The sequence below is a fragment of the Suillus discolor genome (assembly GCF_016758755.1).
Source record: "Suillus discolor strain FC423 chromosome Unknown F5147scaffold_29, whole genome shotgun sequence".
Taxonomy (NCBI): domain Eukaryota; kingdom Fungi; phylum Basidiomycota; class Agaricomycetes; order Boletales; family Suillaceae; genus Suillus; species Suillus discolor.
In genome coordinates, this window is record NW_024541276.1 from 397,897 (window position 1) to 416,693 (window position 18,797).

The window sequence follows — 18,797 nt, forward strand, 5'->3', positions numbered from 1 at the left end:
TTGCTGCGCCTAATCCTCGCTTGCAGCAAGAGGCTTATTCTCTCGAACAGACATTTGCGTATGAGTGTGGCGAGGAGATGGATTACGTTTCTCTATCTGATTCGTGGCCACAATCTCTCTTACCACGAAGTTTGTTGCCCAACTGAATCACGCGTCGAGTACTGATGGAAGCACTGCAGATAGGAATTGACGAGAGCGCACCGTTGAGACATGTGGAAGAGGTGCACCTTGCAACAGTGTATGCTTGTGGCTACAGGAATGTATTCTCGCGAAGATATACTCTTAGAAGGAACGGCTAGAGTCCTCTTTCAAGTTATCTTGCAGCGGTGTGCAGAACTCTCCTGTATGGATTCATATTTAGCACCAAGTGATGAATTGGATTTATAGGTCACTCCGCGAGACCGCGTACATCCCGCTTATACTGTGTACTGTAGCTAATTTGCACTTATAGCCTCAGACTCAGCTCACACTCCGCACGCACATGTGGTACGACTTCCTCGAAGAGTTCTGAAGTCCGTCATTCAAATTGCAATTGTAGGTCTTCGTATGAATCATGCGTGGCAACAAGTGGGCTAATTGCCAGCTTCATTTGTGACACTTCCGACGAATTTACTACATATTCAGCGCGCTTATAGTGTTCATATCAAGGCACGTGACAGTCTCGACTGCTGTATAACCAGGAGTTCTCGCCCATTCTTGACCTTGTGACTATCCTTCTCATGATCACCCCTTCAGTTCAAATGGAACAATGTTCTTCAATGCACGCATGCCTCCACGGGTATTCAATAACCCTTTTAATTTTTATCTCGTCGCTGAACGTTTGCAGCGCTAACAACGAGAAGAATACAAATACAATGGGGTTGAATTTTAAAAGCCTCAGGCCTCAGTGACAAACGCCTCCTTTGCAGTGAGTAGCCCTCCTGCGCTACATCATGCAAATATCGCTACGTCGACATATAGCACTTCTAACACTTGTTATAGCAAATTTGTGTACATCGTACAGCCAAGTTTTTGTTGGTGAATATCTCTTAGTACTCACCGCCATCACTAAAGCATGGTTATAACAGGTACCATGAAGCCTATTCAGTCTATCTACCTCGCCATCCTTGCCGCTGTTGCTGGGGTGAATGCAGTCCCCGTCAATGACGGCACGATCTGCTTGAATATGTGCGCTGATCAGGCTGTTCCCTGCTCACGAGGATTGCAATCTGTCCAGATGGGCGCATGCTGGACCTGCTGCAGCACCACTTGACACCTGAATCAAATTCCCGAGTATCGTCATCAATTTTGTAAAGCGTGATGTTTATGAATGCATGGATTTGACGAAGTTCTTGTTCGAGCAGAATTATTGTCATAAGAGTCATGTTCCATCTAGTATACGGGTGATTCTAGTCAGACCGATTGGTTACATTTGATGTGTTTCAGCATGTTGCGCTAATTTTGACTGTTTGACTTGGACGTCACATTCCGCCAAATGGAATAACATTATCCGGGCCAGACATCTCACCACAACTGATATATCGGCGCAACTAATATAAACTGTCTGTGCACAGCGGAAGGGGAGCAGACGATGTTTGCCACCATTTGTCTAGCTTAGTCAGCAGTTTATCAACTCGTTGCGAACGCGTAATTATGTAATACAATTGGTCTCAGATTTACATAAAACCTAGTTTCGAGTCATGACTCTACCGTACCCCAGTGATGCATCAGGCTTTACTTGTTCCCGAAGTCCTCCTGGAGATATTCGCCTATTTGAGTATCATATCATATACTCAAACAACATCGACCCAGAAATTGCTTGCAGCGCTCGCAAGGACATGCAAAATCTTCCACGAGCCTGCGATGTATTTGCTGTGGACTGAAATCCATGGGTTAGAACCACTGCTAGGCTGTGTAACAAGGTTACATCCATTGATATATCATAGTGGTACATGGGTCAGTGCACGACTCTATTACGCTTTGTTCGTTTCTTTTCGGCTCACCGAGCGTCTACATAATAGTGGGACGACTCGGACGAGCCCTGGACGAAAGGTGTTGAGCCATTATCTGCCCATGAGGCCCATCAATTTCTGCGTCACTCCTCCCGTATACGCACATTGAACATAAAATCTGAACATCCGCATCTTCTCTCTGTCATCCCCGCCGAGGCATGCGTATTTCCGAGGCTGAAGTCATTAAGTCTTTCCACCACATATTTGAACCTCTTTCTGCCTCACATGCTGCACCGATGTCATCTATTGAGCGTCGACGAGGGTCTGCAATCTTTTGTGACACGTTGCATTGCTTTGGAGCATTTATGCATCTACACTCCTCACGATGTTCACGGCACAGCAAATGAGCTGATATCCGATAGGATTCATTGGTGCACGCGGGTTGTAACTCTTTCTTGTCCAATACTCGACTGAGCAACATGGAAGCGCCTCTCCTCCCTCCCTACTCTTCTCAAATTGAACATTGATCAAGGATATAATGACCTTCCTTCGCTGTCACAACGAGATATCGTGAATTTATCATTCCTTAACATCACAAGTCTTTCCTTTCGACAGCTGTATGACGCTGCAGACATCATCACAGTCATACAACATTCGCAATTTCCCTCGATGAAAGAGTTCGAGTTTGAAGCCCAATTTCTGTCTTCAGCAGAGGCCGAGCAACTCTTTCATGCACTGTCCCACTGGAAAGCGCGTCGGACTCTAGAAGATATCTCCATTTTTTTCATGATGACGAATTCGTGGGACCCCAATACGACGAGTTTTTGACACCAATTCCGCATCTCCTTTGCCTTACACAGCTCCGAACCCTGAAGCTCGTATTTCGTCATTTCTGCCTCTACCTAGACAATGACATACTCTTGCAAGCTATGTCTAGTTGGCCGCACATCCGCACTCTGGAAATCGAAGACTCTCGTACTTTTTCCGAAGTCACCCTCCATGGATTATTCACAGCGCTTGGTCTATGTCCACAATTGCATACACTACGAGTTCCAGTCAATCTTGCAACTATCGACATCGATCCTGATGCTGAGCCAATACAACATACCTCCCTACGATCATTGGATTTGGAGACATCCAAGTTTCAAATAGCAGAAGCTGAAACTTTCGCTCACATCATTTCCGCCTGGCTCCCTTGTGTCGACCAAGTTCAAAGCATATATGATTTGAGTTGGGTTGAAGTCAACAGGTATCTTAGATCTTCGAGAGCGGCTACCGCGCCGTATGTCTTGCGAGCCTCCTAGAATATTTGAGATTGGAATACCTTCACGTCCGGGAATGTTGTTACATACCTTCGTTATCGTTGTCGTCGCTGTTGACTGTAGTTATAAACTGCTGTACTAGTACTTCTGTATAATCGCCAACAACCCACTGGTTCACTGTTATTAGCACGATTTCCAACATGATTACGTGCGCCACCTGAGCTCCGCCGTTCACTGCTCGACAGTCCCCTCCCTCCTGTATAGCTTTTGATATCCGCGTCTGCGACGGCCATGTGATTACACAACACAATAAGTGCTTGATAAAATTCAACAACCACGTAGAAGGATACATCCATGCCATATGATGATATACCATGGCTACGTCTAGCGCGCTATAAAGATAGTCTAATAATCATATAGAAGATACACCAAGCGATAATGAAGAGAGGAAAGCGTGTCAAGAAGAGCAAATGTTCAAGACAAATGTCGTTAGTTGTAGATAGAAATGGTTTCAAGTACTGAAGACAACACTAGAGTACAGCAGTAGGAAGTTAGCATTCGTGACAGTGGAGGGCAAGGGGAACGTACAAAGTTGAACGCTGGAATATATCGCGTTGCAGGCTTTGCAATCATGGAGAACAAACCTTTCGTTCCGAGGTGAGATGAGCTCCTTGTCGATGCTGGCCTCGCCTAGCTTATTGTGCGCAAAGATCTATTGACAGAATGAGTAGCCGTACTCATTGAAGCGTCGTGTTTGGCCCACCTCTTTTCCTACTCCAAATGCGTGACTGATCAGTGATGACTTGCCGAGGCCAGACTATTAAAAACGCGTTGTCAACACTGGCCTGACATCGGAAAAAGCTAAATACCTTTCCTATCACTAGAATTCGGAACCTTGAGAGTATCAGCCTCAAGAACGGCACTTTATGACTTACCAAAGGCATTTCTGAAATATTTTGGAAGTGGTAGGCTCAAGGCTTTGATCGGAAGAGACAGACTGCTCAGCCTGCTATGATTTAGACGGGCTCTATGCCAGACGTGGATCCTTACTTCGGTTGTATTATTGAAAAGTTCGACGACGATGCTGATGTTGTTATGAACCTTGTTGTATTTTGTGCATGTGAGGTTGAATCCGCGAGCGATCAAGGCGAGAATGCAATGCATTGATTCTTGTTTCACCTTGTCTTGAACCATACGATCGAAAGTAATATCTTCATGCTTAGTTCCAAAACATTTGTTGTACCGCATACTATGCAAGGAAAATGAATCCCCGCGAGAAGGCAAAAAAAAAACACACAGAAGTAACTCAGGTGAGGACGTGTGTTGGGGTCGAGTACTTACATGGGTGAAGAAAACGTCCGTCGCAACCTCTTTCCTGCTTCGCTGACTTGGCGAATGCTTGATGATCCGTACTTCAGCAGACTTCACATTCGTTTTCGACTTGCTGAAATCGACGGTGATACCTATTGGGTATATATATTCAGCGGAGTTGATGATACCACTTGATGGTAAGAAATGAGTGTCATGGATGCGGAGAGCCTTTGAGGCGTGAAGAGCATTTGCCATGTTGATCTGATTTAGGGAAGAGCTCTGCTCTGAGCTAGGACGCAAAAGAGGGGGCCAACACTTGCAGTCGTTATTGTAATTTATGTAACATGCTCACCGCCTTGTATGCCGGCGCCGATCATGCTACATACAATACTAAACCGGATGGCAATTTTTGCAGCCTGAGGTTCTGGCAGATGTGCCGTGCCACACTGTGTTGTTCGAGCAGAATTATTGTCATAAGAGTCTGCTGTGGCGGTGTTTGCCTAGCTTAGTCAGCAGTTTATCAGAGACTCGCCGAGGTAACAGCGAACGCGTATGTAATTAATGCAACATGCGAAGAGAAGAAACCCAAACTGACGCCTTGGTCAAGGACGCCAACGCAGGATAACTTGGCTGCCACACTTAACATGCTCACCGCCTGGCACCAATCATGCTAAATTGCTAAACCGGATGGCAATGTTTGCAGGTTCTGGATGTGCCGTGCCATCATGTGCGTACCGAATAGCAGCCTCGTGGGTTGTGCTTTAAGGGAGGGTGATAAAAAAGCCTCATAATCCAGTACACCGCCTCAAATGCCAACCACTCCACTCTCTCTCGCTCTAATTCAACTCTGGATCGCCGATCCAGCGCTGCCATGGTCCAATCCGGTATGGCAGTCTCTAACACATGTTACTGGTGACCCGTGGGCATACGACCCTTGGAGGGGTGTGACCCGTGTCGCCGAATGGACGGTGGATACAGCTCGGGCAGTTGAAGCCTTCATGAACAATTGCAGGACAGCTGGGGATCTTGCAGACGTCGCTGTGAAAGGGAAGGACACTGACCATGAAGGTCGTTCCGCGTGGAACGCCTGGGTTAAGACGTCATGGCCCAAATGGGATATCAACAAACTGGTCGACAACATCTTACAAGAAAGCGGTTGCGAGCCGCATGCTGTCATGGCGAGGCTGAAGTGCAAGAGCACAGATGATGTGAGTTACGTGCTAATCCGTTTATCTTATGATATAATAGATTCATGTCCTTAGTTTCCGACCATGGAAGCTGCACAGGTGAAGCATGTCGTTTCCATCAAATTAGCCGATGCATTGTTCGGTGATGATGGATTCACCGACGGAACATTCATTGTGCCATCCGTCATGACGTTTATTACCACGGTGATGGTATTGACGTGGAGCAGATATCGAAAGGCCATGAAACGGCAAGTCGACAGCATCGCGAAGAAGCTTCAGGAAGTTGAGGGGCAATGGCTAGGTAAGTGACGCAGATTGGTCGGTTAGGGTGGGAGCTTAACTGTAGCGCAGCCTGGGCGACCGCAAATTCATATCCTACCTCGGTCGAGCTCCGCGCCTACCTGAAGAAAGTAGATTCCTTGGTTACACTTATCAGTCTATTCAAGGACAAGGAAACGGTTGAGAAGCTCAATACGCGTCGTGAACAGGTCAATGCGATGCTGGCTGGTGCTAAGAAACATCCCATTAAGTTAGAATATATGGAATGTGAGTGAGCCTTCAAATCTACGATATAATCCGAATATTGAGTGTACTCGTTTGTATCTGTGAAGCCGAACAAATGATATTGTAGATTTTATGGGTCACACTACGCTCTAGGTGCACTACACAGCAATCCGTTTATTCTCATGTATACATGCTTGTCTAATTTTGACCGTGATGACATACGTAGAATTCGAAGACATGAAGCAATAAACTTCTTCGACATAAAATTGGAATCCTCGACCAACCTGACATCCAAATTAAATGTCCAGGCAGTGCTGCCCGCACAAAGCTTAACTGCAGACAGCCATGCTCAACGAATCTTACCGATCTGTTTAAACAGAAGTAATATCCGGTGCAAATTTTTTAAAAGTGAACTCTAGATCTATCTTTCAAGTTGATGGTCTCACGCTCTGAGCGCCTCAAGGTACGTGACCATGTTCGGACTTCTGGCAAGTTCTGCATGCCTAGATCTGCAATTCCCAAGTTCTCGTGTGCTATTCCAACAGCTGCGGAAGCATCGAATCGCTCCGTGTCCGAAATAGTAAGCCAATCAAATTCTGGTTACTCAATGATACCGCAGGCGCGCTGTGCAATACGTATTGATACACACCTTTTTTCTCGGGCTTTGGAGCAATTTTAAACTTTGATGGTTTCGGTTGAGGCTTGGTTCGGAACGGAGGCTGGATACTACGTAGGAAACACCCACGTATCGTACGTTAGACGTTTCCGCAGCATGATATGATACCTCCTGTACGTATCAACGACAACCACTACTAATAGACACCTCAGGCGTTCCATGTGCATGAAGACTCGACCGAGCTTCTCAACGCCACAAACAGTTCGATGCGATCAGCTGTCTCTAATCAAGAATACTAATCAGATCTGAACTTTTAAAATTCCTCATGATTTTCACAATCGAAGCTGCGAAGGGGAACACCATTCGAATGCATGCAAAGAATCAAGACGGTAATAACGGAACTGCATAGATATTATGAATCTGGCATGTATGATGTACAACGAAGAGATCTTATGTAGTTTTCGACGTAGTTAGATTTTTTCGCTTCGTACACGAGCGCCTATTCCTATATCTGCAAACATAAATCCAATAGATGGGAAACAAAGGGGTTTGGGAGAGTGGTTCCATGCTAGCGGTGTCAATGGTGATTACAAGCTAAAGGCATACAAGGACATAGTCCAACAACATAACATTTGAGCGTACAGCGCCAAACAATGCACCTCCGAAGTCTGCACCACGATCCACGCACCCGAAATAAGCACCCCGCCCAAAATGCGCGCAATCCAAGCCTACGCACCTAAAAAACAGCTACTGATCCGATCCTCGTAGCTACGGATCATCAGCAATACATGCTGAAAGTGGAGAATGCATATATTCTTGCGCAGACAGTACCGGCTTGCGTTTCGCCAGTGGTCGTGAAGCCTCGTGCCGTCGTAACACCATCTGCGCGACTAGCTGGGATATGCTTCCTATGACGCCCTTCTTGCGGCGTCCAGGACTCCTTCCCTCATTTACATCCATGCCGAGCTTGTCGCCCAGCTTCAACCTGAGCAGAGCTCCGACCTCCGCACTCCTCTCCCGCTCCCGCTTCTTCTTCGACTTGCGTGTGTACGCATCTGTGCCTTCCAGGCCTTCGGACGACCCCTGCACTGCAGCGAGTGAGCGCTTGCGCAACTCGAAGAGCTGCGCAAGCTCAGGGTCGTTGTCCATGTCATGCACGGAAAGGCAGAGATGGAAATCCTCAGGCGAGGGTGAGCGTGGGAGAGGTACGTCCCTCGGATCATGGATGAACAAAAGTGGCTGGCTAGGGACGAATGGGACGGCTTGCAACGACGAGAGGGGTAAAAATGCGGATGCACTAGGGAGGAGGTTGTCATCTGTGTCAGCACCCGGAAGCGAGAGGAGCGATGGGCCGGGAGAAGATGGAGAAGATGGTAGGTTGTCTGTATCGTCGGGAAGAGAGGAGAAGGACCGCCTGCTGGGAGATGATGGTGGTATATTGGGTAACGCTTTTTCATGTTCTAGCTCGGGAAGACCTGAAAGGGAGAGATGAGGGGATCTGAGTTCCGGAGGATCATCAATGATCATGTCTGTCGATGAGAGCGCGGAACATTGGGGGGAGGATGGGGGGTGCTCATCTAGTTGATGCATGGGTATGTGTTGGTGCGATGACCAGGGTATGTGAAGCGGTACGAGTCTGGGACGGGGGCCAGGAAGATAGGGCGCCTGATCAGATGAAAAGGACGTTGTATCGTTGGATACTGCTACAGACATATCACCGATGTCCTCGCTCCCTGAACAGGGAGACCAGGAAAATTTGGGAGAGGGCGGATCATTCCAATGAGAGTTCACCAGACCATGTTCCAGTGGCGGCTTCCAGGGTGGTGATAGAGGTGAAAGCGGCGAATCTGACTCTGCGGAACTATCCGACATGGCAGATATCCCGTCGTAAAAATCCTCTTCAAAATCACCCTGATGAATTGTATGCCCGCTCTCGTCAAACATCGAAACATCGATATCATCTTCATACCCTGGCAACTCCAGGTTATAGAGCAACTGTGTCGGTGGTGGCGTCAGAGGTCTATGGCAAGCAAGGTCCTCGCGGCGCATAACAGTCGGGGAGTCCAAGACGCCTGGTGAATGTGTAGTGAAGATGGGAGTAAATTCGCCTCTTTCTTCTGGTAGTGGGATGGTGCACTTTGATGGAGAAGTGCTGGAGGGTGGAGTCGGGTATAAGTTCACCGGACCAGACTGCTTCAGAAGATTGGATGGACCAGGCACGCCTTGTGTGTGTTTAGACTTGAGAGGAGGGAAGTCCTCCTCCGAGAAGAAGGAGAATATAGGGTTACTGCTGCAGCTAGGAATTGGCTGCCAAGGTTGTGAGTAGTGCGGAGCAAAGGTAAACACGGGCTGCGGGTCTGGTTTGAGCAGGGAGGAATCATTCAGAGAGGGCATGTATTGAACTAGGGCAGCCCTAGTCAAATTATCCCTAGTATCCATATTATGTCCACCGATATTCAAGCCCTGTAACGAGCGCCGAGTTTGATCAACAAAAAAACAAGCAGACAAAAAAAACAAGAACACAAGACTTACAACTAATAACATCAAAGGTCGCAAGGCATCACAAAAGACAGAAGAAACAGGAGAATTTACTGTGAACGATATAGAGGCAAAGAGCGTTGCAGTGCTTGACACCGTTTCTCCTCGTGCCCAGGCTGAGAAACTCGTGTTCGGTGATTTCCTTGATGGGCCTGCAGGAGATCCACGAAGTTGAACCACTACTAAATTGAGCATCACACATCATTTCCTTTTATCTAACACATTTATCTTTACATCAACCATGTCACCTGCTCTCTAACACCTGACAACGACATCATCCTCAATAATTAGGTCTTCTTAAGTGCTGAAACCCGATCCGATAGCGTCTCTTCGCCCTCAGTGGCATGAGGCTCCAACTCCGTACTTTTCACCCCCCTTTTCGTCAATGCGTACTCCCTGCACGCATCTATACTCTTCTTCAATTCCGGATCGTCCTCTGCTAGCGCAACTACGTCGATCCCCGTAAAATTGTGTTCCAGGAGTTGTACAATTTTGGGCAGCAGATCAGGATTAGGAGAATACGTCCCAGAGTCGTTATCAATCACCAACTCCCATCTCACACCGCTATCGTCCGTACAATCGGAGAAGTTCTCCCAGCCACCTTCTGGGCGAGGATGAAACTCTCCGCCGTACACTACGCTTTCTGCACAGTTGCTATGCAGTGCATGCTTCGATGCAAAGTTAACGAAGAACGCCGCCCCTGTCTCTGAGAAACGGAAGGTGTTGTCTTCCTCGGCGATAACATACGTGTATACTGCGGGCTTGATGCGATTTTCAAATGCGTTACTGCCGTCTCCCGATGATCGACGCAAGCCGCCTCGCAGTAACTTGAACACATCATCGGCACTTGTTATAACCCCAAAATCATTCGAAACGGTCCGGGCGTATAACATGTGGTGGCCAGCCATAATGCCGGAACGCACCGCAATTGATGTAGGCCCTTTGAAAATGGCCTGTGCGCCCTTGTAATCGTGGTTCCATCGTTGCACCATATCCCCAAAGAATTGCGGAACACCTTTAATATAGATCTTCCATGTCGAATACAGCCGCGTGTCCCTGAGATTGGTAAGAACGCCCATTGTTGGTGAGTCGTGTCGAGAATAGTGGATCGGGCCATCAAACAAATATGGTAGTGATATTGAATTCTGAGCCGACGGAGAGGTTTCAATCTTGAGAGATGATACATCCAAACGTTGATAAGCACAATCGGTGGCGATCAAATGCGGGGCACACATACGTTCAACCAGAATGTCCCTTTACTTCGACCGAGCCTCTTGCCAACTATTTCAACCTCTTTCGTACCTGGACTTACAGTTGTCTTGAACATGCCAATGTCATTATTTACCAGTGCTCCACTCTCCACCTCTCGGACTACCACGGACAAGGTAGCTGTCGAAGGAACCGTCTTCACGATCCAGGTCTCATCCCAAACTGGGGAAAGGGTATTCAGTTTGATAGACGACCTGCAATAAAGTAGGCTAGCGTTGATACGCAGATAGAAAAATACTCACGTGTACGAAACCTTGTCGTCAAGCGTAGCACGAAAACACGGGTTCATCATGCCAATAACATGCACCCTTGCAAGATCCGACGCCCCAATAAACTTCACAACCCTTCATTTGCACCCAGCATGCCTCAACGAAACAAACACTTACCCTGATAACCAGATCCACGTACTTGGTATCTATATTGAATTCCTTCGTCGCGAGCTCGATGGTGTTGAGGTGGCTGCCGAACTTGACTTTGCTGCTCTGCAGGGAGTGGTGAGCGTGCTCCATGGCGGCTCGAAGACAAGTAGTATGAGAGGGCATTGGTCACGGTGGTCCATGGCGATGTTACAGGTTGCCAAGCTGCGCATACTACGATATTTGGTCGCGGGAAGGTAGGGGCCGATGAGCTCAAACCTTACTTTAGGGTTAGGGTTACATGACCTCACGACTAATCAGTGACAGCTGCTCCACCAAAGTGTCCAAGACCAACGAGCACGCCATCTGTTCGCTGTCAACGAATACTATTCGACTCCCGTCAAATGGTGCGCAGGACAGGGGAAGTTGGGTGGAGATCTCAGCTAGCGCGCAATTTCCTTAACAATCCGACCCTGAAGAACAGGTTCACGACGATAGATCCGCACGGCATCTGAACACCATGCGTCCATTCCAAACTTTCGTTTCCTAGCACCTGAGAAGCTCTCTTCATGTGTGCCTTACACGCTGCCGGTTACAACAGTCTGGACAAACCAAACTGGGCGATAAACACCATCCGCCACGAGCTTGAATGCACAGCATCATGTCCGACCGTCCAAGCGACTCAAGTATTGTTTCAGTTCTTCGCCGTGCGATACTTAGTGGTTATCGCCTTCATCAAACGAAAGCGGAGTAACATCACGGGCGCAGAAAACTCGCCACAACTTTGGATGCCGAAGATGGCAAGTTGGTCGTCGAATGTCATAGTATGGTGGTTCTTGTCATACCGATAGCATGGAAAATAGATTCCGCTGTTCATTAAATCAGCGGTGATAAACATACAGTAGAGAACGGGCCGCCTACTGAGAGGTAAAGATAACAATTAAGTAATCGAGTGATCCACGTGTTGACGCAAGACCCAGCTTGTTGGCGAATGAACCAAGTTGGGTAAGACCATTCGACTCGTGGTTGGATAGACGTATTTATATTTGTCGAAATGAATGATCATGATGTTCGAGGGTCTCGAATGGAGTCTAGTTCCAACATCGTCGTCATGTACTGTACATGACCGGCGCGCTGCGAAACCTAATCGCTACTCGAACTTTGGGAAAGTTACCAGTTGTATTGTGTCCATCAGGACATATTTGATGTTGCCACCAATTATAGCGGTGGTCGGGCCATATCCGTGAATAGGACACGATGAAGTACATCAGTTAACGCGAGTGTGCACTGTGATTCTGTGAATTGACTGACCAAAATGTGATACTGCACACCTTGAGGAGGATGTGATTGCTGTTGTCCGTTGAGCCATGCGACAATATCATCAAATAGAAGCCCGAGATGACCTCTCGGGCGGTTGTCTGTGGCAGTGGCAAGATCCGAAATGGTGCATGCAGGATATCTGACTCGTTGCAAAAAAGACGTTGATAGCTGAATGGGACTAGGTTATTTGAGTCCCAGAGTCGGTCCACTGGCAGTAGTTCATTTCTTCGTGAAGATATCGTTAGAACGCATCCCAGTTCCAAAATGGAGAAGAAAAAATTTGAAAGTTGGTAAACACAGCCACATTCGCCGAGGGCATCTGGGAAATTCGCCGATATAGCTCCCGAGGCACGACGCATCTCGAGGATTAAGAAATGGAAGAATACAACATTACGAAGAAATTCATACATCAGCACATGGTATTACACGATCTGAACTCCTAAGGTTGCCAAGCTGATCTGAAAGATCTTCCGGAAATAAAGTACATTCTTCGTCACCTCAATCGATCAATTGTTCTCTATGGTCGAGAAACCAACATCCACGCTAGCTCTCATACGGTCTCCGTAACGAATCGTGAGGAAAACAATCCTATAGACAAGAAAATCAGTGTAGGCCCTCGATCGTGCAGTCAAAGAAATCCTTACCCTTGTCCGAGAAGTGCAAGGACAGCTACAATGGTGTTCGTCCACGCAACACCAATGCGTTCGATGGATGGGATGACAAAAGCGGTCGCGACAGACAGAATGAATGACCTCACGCCGCTGTAAAATAATCGAAAATACGTTAGTGAGTTACGAGTGCGATAGTCGCGGGGTATAATCAAGACTGACGCGTTGGCGGCTGTGATTTCTGCGCTTTGCGAATGTACTACATCCACATTATAAGAACCAATTGGGTTTAACACGAAGACGACCTTTGAGAAATAGTGAGTTGCTTCATGCGCGGGGATGACGAACTAGCAGCAAGGACCTACCCCCATTCCATTGATAAAAAGACACAATAAATTCAACAAAAGACCGACCGGACCGTCAACATACGTCGTGAGCAGCCCTGACACTCCAATGGATAATGGAACCATGAACAGCCCCCCGATCCACGTCGCTCTCAGTCGATCTTCTGGAGACCAGACTCCATTGCGCTTCTTCTGCCATTTCCTGATTAAAACATCTGATAAGCGGCCAGCAAGCGGCGCTCCGACTGTCGAAGATTGAGTTGATAGTCTGCGGTCGTAATGATTTGTGCTTACTGAAGTTTCCGAGTCCATTGGGGAGGAAACACGCTCCTATGATGGCTTTGTTCGTGATGCCATACCGTACACCCTACAGGTACCGCAATTAGTTTGCGATATGGAAGATGACTATCAGCTTACGATAGTGTACGCCAGTGGTACGAGGAGAACTGTGTCATTTTATGTGAGAACGCACTGAGGAGTTGTATAGACTCAACGCACCATAGTCAGTGATGAGCGCTAGACTCGTCGCAAGCATCTACATTGCGCATGAAGTCAGAAGTTCGTACCCAATGCAACGTACAGAGTGTATGCACTCACGACTCCAAATAAGTTCGGACTCCGAAGTAGCCAGAGAGATCTGAGAGGATTCACCCAGGCGACATGGATCCGTCTTCTTTGCTTTAGTTTATCGATGCCCAGTGTGCCGGGATGGCTCGTTTCAGGTAACAAAACGTATATTAGAAGCAGTTCGAGCAAGCTCCATACAGCAAGGCAATAGTGCAAATTGCGCCAAGACCAATACTGCGCCGCCACACCTATTCAAGCACCATTGCTAGATTCAGTACGCCTAAACATTCAAAAGAATATTTACCTCCAAGGAACGGGGCAACAGCAAACCCGAAAAGCGTGGCCTGAGACAGCCGTGTCAATACCACAAAATCAATAAATCATGAGCCCTCACACCCAAGAATATCCCAATCCCAATGCCGCGCTCCTCCAATTTGTATATGTCACCAATTACGCCAGCACCTAACGACAACCCTCCCGAGCATCCGAATGTCTGAATGAACTGCCAGAATAGCAGACTCCGCAACGAATTCGACATCGCGACACCACAGCTACCAATGAATAAAAACGGTATCCCGCACAAATACATTGTTCGGCGTCCATCTGCGCCATATCAATAACTTGAGACAAAGACCGGACTACATCATGAATGAACGCACAGAAAGACGAATACGCAGCCCAAACCAGCGTTCCGATGGCAGTCGCAAAGGTCGACAGACTGACTGTCAAGCTGTAATGGAAAAACCACGATCTGAGCACGTGTTACTATATCATCCGTCAACAATACGCACCTGACAGCAGCATGTGTGGAGTGAAGTTCCTTAGCTACCTGGGGAATGGAAGGTACGAATGACGCTGCAACCAACTCTGATAGATACCGTTTATCAGCATGTAGTGTATTCGAACAGAGACTGCTTACTTGGTAATAAACCCGCACAAGAGACAATGAACACAATCCACCTCTTCCGACGTCGAGTGAACCAGTCATAAATCGCTTCGTGCGCAGTTTTATCGCCATCGCTGCTTGACGTCAGTAGGGGGGTTTCTTCTGAAGCCATCCCACGGGATCATACGCAAACGCCGGGGTGAGAAAGTCCTATTGTCTTATATACCATTGCATGACAGTTTATGCAGAGCATTGTCCTTTATTTTCATCCCTCAAAGCAAATATAGCAACGTAAGGGCACCGCAATCAACGTAAGGGCATCCCGAAGGATCATTCATCGGTTCTCTGACGCGCCGGCCTGGGCCCTGTATACCACGATAAAGCTTTCGGGTGCTAATCCTCTAGAAAAGAAAACATCATATGGGGAGCCGGCTATCACGATAAGTGCTACGGACCGGCGGAATAGAAAGTAGTACTGTTGTAGATGTGGCAGCAACTATTCCGGTTCACTGCCTCGAGATGCTGACACCTATTTGTAGCGAAAAGTGGCGTCTTCATAGAGTTACTGTGGCGTCTTCGAAGTTTGTAGAATACTATAACCATTACTAGTTAAGCTGCAAACAAAAAAAGGATGACTGCAGTTGGAACTTCAAGTTGGCCCTGCAGTCAAGTATTAGTGCACAAGTGCCTCGAACCGGCTTCGAATATTAATCCGAGTCGTGGAGTCCGGGAAAGTTCGCTACCGGGTCCGGGATCACGTGTGCCTAAGTCTTTGACGGGAACCCGCGAACTTGTTGCCTACCTCCAAGTCGGCCCCATCGCTCTCAAATCGTTAGATAGAAAATCCAGAACGATTTATTTTCGATGTTCAATTGTTTTTAATCAAGTACCAAGCATGCCTCATACTCTTTTACACCAGCCTCCCCATTGAAGGTTTCTTGTCGCACAGTACGAGCAACTGGTTCTGCACGGGCACCACATAGGTCCAGATGAACTTGAGTCTTGTTTTCTTGCGAAACGTGCCGGGCTAGCTGTCACCAATGACTGCACGCTGGTATCCGTGATAGACGACGACGACATTTAACGACCATGCCGAACACACATACGAGAGCGTTCCCTTTGAATGGCGAAGGCGCATCCTAAATTACACCTCCAGGTGGTCTTACCTTCCCATATACCTTTACACTAAATTTAAACCAATTGATCTGCATCCACCAGGACTAAGAATATGATTAAGCTTCCCGGTGAACTGCGCCACCGGAGTTTGGCATATATAGCCTTAGTGCATCAGCGTTGCTCAAGACAGACACCTCCGAGCCGGTACTATGATGGATATGTCTATTGGCAATTTGACAAGTATATTACTCATAAGTTTTAATTCTGATCTGTTGCTTCTCTTCGACTAAATGAAGATCATTCTATCAATTGTCCTCTATGGTCGAGAAACCAACATCCACGCTGGCCCTCATGCGATCACCATAATGGATCGTCAAGAAAATTAACCTGAAAGCAGAAAAATCGAAGCAGTACTACGTCAGTGTGCTCGATCTTGGAGTCAAGACGAGCCTCACCCTTGTCCAATGACAGCCAGGACAGCTGCGATGATGTTTGTCCATGCAACACCTATATGCTCGATCGAGGGAATGACAAAAGCAGTCGCAGCAGATAGAATAAGTGACCGGATCGCTCTAGTAGGATTTAAGTTCAACTTTGATAACCGCGTTATATCATGGAGACTGACGCGGTAGCGGCTGTGGTTTCCGCGCTTCGAGAGCGCGCCACATCCACATTATAAGAACCGATTGGATTGAATACGAAATCGACCTGTAATAACCAATGAATCATCGTGCACATGGTAAGAGCCTAATTAAGAGAACTTACGCCCATTCCATTTGTAAAAAGACATAACAAATTCAAACAAAGGCCGACCGAGCCCCCAACATACGTCGTGATCAACCCCGACGACCCAATAGACAACGGGATCATGACCAGCCCTCCGATCCACGTCGCTCTCAAGCGATCTTCAGGAAACCACACTCCTTTGCGGTGTTTCCGCCATCTTCTGACTATAATGTCCGATAGGCGGCCAGCAACCGGTGCTCCAACTGTTAAAGATAGCGTCAGTGAACAGTAATTACCCATGCTATGCACTTACTGAAGTTTCCCAATCCGTTTGGGAGGAAACACGCCCCGATGAGGGCCTCGTTCGCGATACCATACCGAACACCCTACACTGTGATCAGGATACGAGATGGAAGATGACTGTCAGCTTACAATAGTATATGCCAGCGGCACGAGGAGGACTATTATTTTATGTGAGAATACACTCTACAGTAAATATCAACGCACCATAGTCAGTGATAAGCACCAGGGTCGACGCAATCATCTACATCGCACACAGAACCAAGAGTTTGTAACGGGTATCAACATACACTGAACACACTCACGACTGCAAATAGGTTCGGACTCCGAAGCAGCCAGAGACTACTGAGAGGATTGACCCATGTGATGTGGATCGATCTCCTTCGCTTTAGTTTATCAATGCCTAATGTGCCAGGATGGCTCGTCTCGGGAAACCAAAGATATATGAGAAGCAGTTCGAGCAAGCCCCACACAGCAAGGGAATAGTGCAAATTGCGCCAGGACCAGTACTGCGCTGCTGCACCTGTTGGAATGCATTGTTAGATCCAATGTGCATGAACACCCAGAATATGTATACCTCCAAGGAACGGAGCAACAGCGAACCCCCAAAGTGTGGCCTGAGAGTCGATTCAATACCAAACCGATAAGAGCGCGCCCAACATCAAGATCACTCACACCAAAGAATATTCCGATAGCAGTCCCCCTCTCCTCCAATTTATAAATATCACCGATAACACCAGCACCCAATGGTATTCCCCCAGAACATCCAAACGTCTGTACGAATCGCCAAAGCAACAAACTCCTTAACGATGCTGCCATCGCGACACCACAACTCCCGATACATAAAAATGGCATGCCCCACAAATACATCCATCGGCGTCCATCTACAGGACTGCAGTTAGGAATCGAAACTACCGGGAGTTCACGATACGCTATGGATACACGCACAGAAAGACGAATAAGCAGCCCAAACTAACGCTCCGACGGCACTCGCCAAGATCGATAGACTGACGGTCAAACTGGGAAAATCGCTCGATCACAAAAATTCATATCCAATGAAACACGCACCTAACAACAGCATGCGTCGAGTCAAGATCTTTAGCTATTTGAGGGATGGAAGGCACAAATGTCGCTGAGACGAACACTGATCGTGTTCATCAGCATCACGCCACCGTATAAGCAGCAAACTTTAACTACTGGCAGCACTCACTAGGTAACAGACCCGCAAAAGAGACAAGAAACACGATACACCTCTTCTGGTCGGGTGCAAACCTGTCATAGATAGCTTCATGCGTGGTGGACGCTAGCAGAGGGCTGTCTTCTGAAACCATCTTGAATTGCGAGAAAAACCTCGCTTACTGCGCAGGAGAGATTTGTATACATGAATTTATATCCATGCCCATCGGGTATCAAGGTGATTGAAAATGAATATATAAAAAGTCATCATGTGACCTGATGGTCAAGATAGGTGTTAGTACGGACCGGAAGAAGCAGCAAGACGTACTCGTTTGAGCATTAGAATAACTCGCCGAGATCAGATTTGCTGCCTCGAGGTTGGGAAGAAATAGAGGTTTTCTCAGCATGTTGGTGCGGCGCTTGTCATGTTGAAATTTTCATTTGACCTGCGCGACTCAGGAATGATCGTGTTACAGAACAAGAAGAAAACAAGACATACAATGTTCGACACCACTATTGAATGAACACCAACTTCGCCCCAGCGCTTGCAAGACTCTGCATGCTGTCAAGCTTCTCTGAGAGGCTAAGACACGCTTGAGGGTATTGAGTGGCTAAACTTCATGTTGTAATTTATGAATAGAATGATTGCGAGAAGTAAGGCAATGAACCTACAATGGTGATTCGACGAAGTAACTCCGACCAGAACTGACCGGTGCACGGTCCATGGAGTGCATCGTGGAGAAAGGAAATATGCAGCCATTGTTTCGTTTCGTTGAGAGG

General features: G+C 47.4%; 8 protein-coding genes across 8 annotated transcripts; 3 read left to right on the plus strand and 5 right to left on the minus strand.

Annotated features, from left to right (window-relative positions):
• Window positions 1–1,648: 1,648 nt before the first annotated feature.
• On the plus strand, window positions 1,649–2,633 carry F5147DRAFT_181041 (uncharacterized protein). The gene is made up of 2 exons (XM_041428431.1): window positions 1,649–1,935; window positions 2,001–2,633. Exons 1-2 carry the CDS (start codon window positions 1,702–1,704, stop codon window positions 2,403–2,405), a joined length of 639 nt encoding a protein of 212 aa, XP_041292633.1. The 5' UTR covers window positions 1,649–1,701; the 3' UTR covers window positions 2,406–2,633.
• Window positions 2,634–3,255, plus strand: F5147DRAFT_181042 (uncharacterized protein). The gene has a single exon (XM_041428432.1). The coding sequence runs from the start codon at window positions 2,861–2,863 to the stop codon at window positions 3,233–3,235; it is 375 nt and encodes a 124-aa protein (XP_041292634.1). The 5' UTR covers window positions 2,634–2,860; the 3' UTR covers window positions 3,236–3,255.
• A 315-nt stretch (window positions 3,256–3,570) lies between these two features.
• F5147DRAFT_181063 (uncharacterized protein) lies at window positions 3,571–4,296 on the minus strand. Its single transcript, XM_041428433.1, has 5 exons — window positions 4,244–4,296; window positions 4,063–4,199; window positions 3,957–4,010; window positions 3,782–3,905; window positions 3,571–3,723 (listed from the first exon to the last, which is right to left on the minus strand). Exons 2-5 carry the CDS (start codon window positions 4,135–4,137, stop codon window positions 3,683–3,685), a joined length of 294 nt encoding a protein of 97 aa, XP_041292635.1. The 5' UTR covers window positions 4,138–4,199; window positions 4,244–4,296; the 3' UTR covers window positions 3,571–3,682.
• Window positions 4,297–5,067: 771 nt separating this feature from the next.
• F5147DRAFT_696394 (uncharacterized protein) lies at window positions 5,068–6,455 on the plus strand. The gene is made up of 4 exons (XM_041437434.1): window positions 5,068–5,712; window positions 5,767–5,992; window positions 6,043–6,237; window positions 6,303–6,455. Exons 1-4 carry the CDS (start codon window positions 5,314–5,316, stop codon window positions 6,320–6,322), a joined length of 840 nt encoding a protein of 279 aa, XP_041292636.1. The 5' UTR covers window positions 5,068–5,313; the 3' UTR covers window positions 6,323–6,455.
• Window positions 6,456–7,159: 704 nt separating this feature from the next.
• F5147DRAFT_696396 (uncharacterized protein) lies at window positions 7,160–9,526 on the minus strand. The gene is made up of 3 exons (XM_041437435.1): window positions 9,344–9,526; window positions 7,548–9,274; window positions 7,160–7,479 (listed from the first exon to the last, which is right to left on the minus strand). Exons 1-2 carry the CDS (start codon window positions 9,353–9,355, stop codon window positions 7,580–7,582), a joined length of 1,707 nt encoding a protein of 568 aa, XP_041292637.1. The 5' UTR covers window positions 9,356–9,526; the 3' UTR covers window positions 7,160–7,479; window positions 7,548–7,579.
• Window positions 9,527–9,536: 10 nt separating this feature from the next.
• On the minus strand, window positions 9,537–11,209 carry F5147DRAFT_696398 (uncharacterized protein). The gene is made up of 4 exons (XM_041437436.1): window positions 11,005–11,209; window positions 10,861–10,952; window positions 10,587–10,812; window positions 9,537–10,518 (listed from the first exon to the last, which is right to left on the minus strand). The coding sequence occupies exons 1-4, from the start codon at window positions 11,158–11,160 to the stop codon at window positions 9,637–9,639; spliced, it is 1,356 nt and encodes a 451-aa protein (XP_041292638.1). The 5' UTR covers window positions 11,161–11,209; the 3' UTR covers window positions 9,537–9,636.
• Window positions 11,210–12,775: 1,566 nt separating this feature from the next.
• On the minus strand, window positions 12,776–15,100 carry F5147DRAFT_181126 (major facilitator superfamily domain-containing protein). Its single transcript, XM_041428434.1, has 13 exons — window positions 14,733–15,100; window positions 14,605–14,680; window positions 14,473–14,543; window positions 14,208–14,416; window positions 14,118–14,157; window positions 13,844–14,061; window positions 13,745–13,781; window positions 13,664–13,692; window positions 13,541–13,613; window positions 13,268–13,491; window positions 13,125–13,207; window positions 12,939–13,055; window positions 12,776–12,882 (listed from the first exon to the last, which is right to left on the minus strand). The coding sequence occupies exons 1-13, from the start codon at window positions 14,869–14,871 to the stop codon at window positions 12,801–12,803; spliced, it is 1,398 nt and encodes a 465-aa protein (XP_041292639.1). The 5' UTR covers window positions 14,872–15,100; the 3' UTR covers window positions 12,776–12,800.
• Window positions 15,101–15,872: 772 nt separating this feature from the next.
• F5147DRAFT_181194 (major facilitator superfamily domain-containing protein) lies at window positions 15,873–18,206 on the minus strand. The gene is made up of 13 exons (XM_041428435.1): window positions 18,052–18,206; window positions 17,910–17,985; window positions 17,790–17,860; window positions 17,517–17,725; window positions 17,419–17,458; window positions 17,147–17,364; window positions 17,049–17,085; window positions 16,974–17,002; window positions 16,855–16,927; window positions 16,581–16,804; window positions 16,441–16,523; window positions 16,271–16,387; window positions 15,873–16,202 (listed from the first exon to the last, which is right to left on the minus strand). Exons 1-13 carry the CDS (start codon window positions 18,170–18,172, stop codon window positions 16,121–16,123), a joined length of 1,380 nt encoding a protein of 459 aa, XP_041292640.1. The 5' UTR covers window positions 18,173–18,206; the 3' UTR covers window positions 15,873–16,120.
• Window positions 18,207–18,797: the final 591 nt, after the last annotated feature.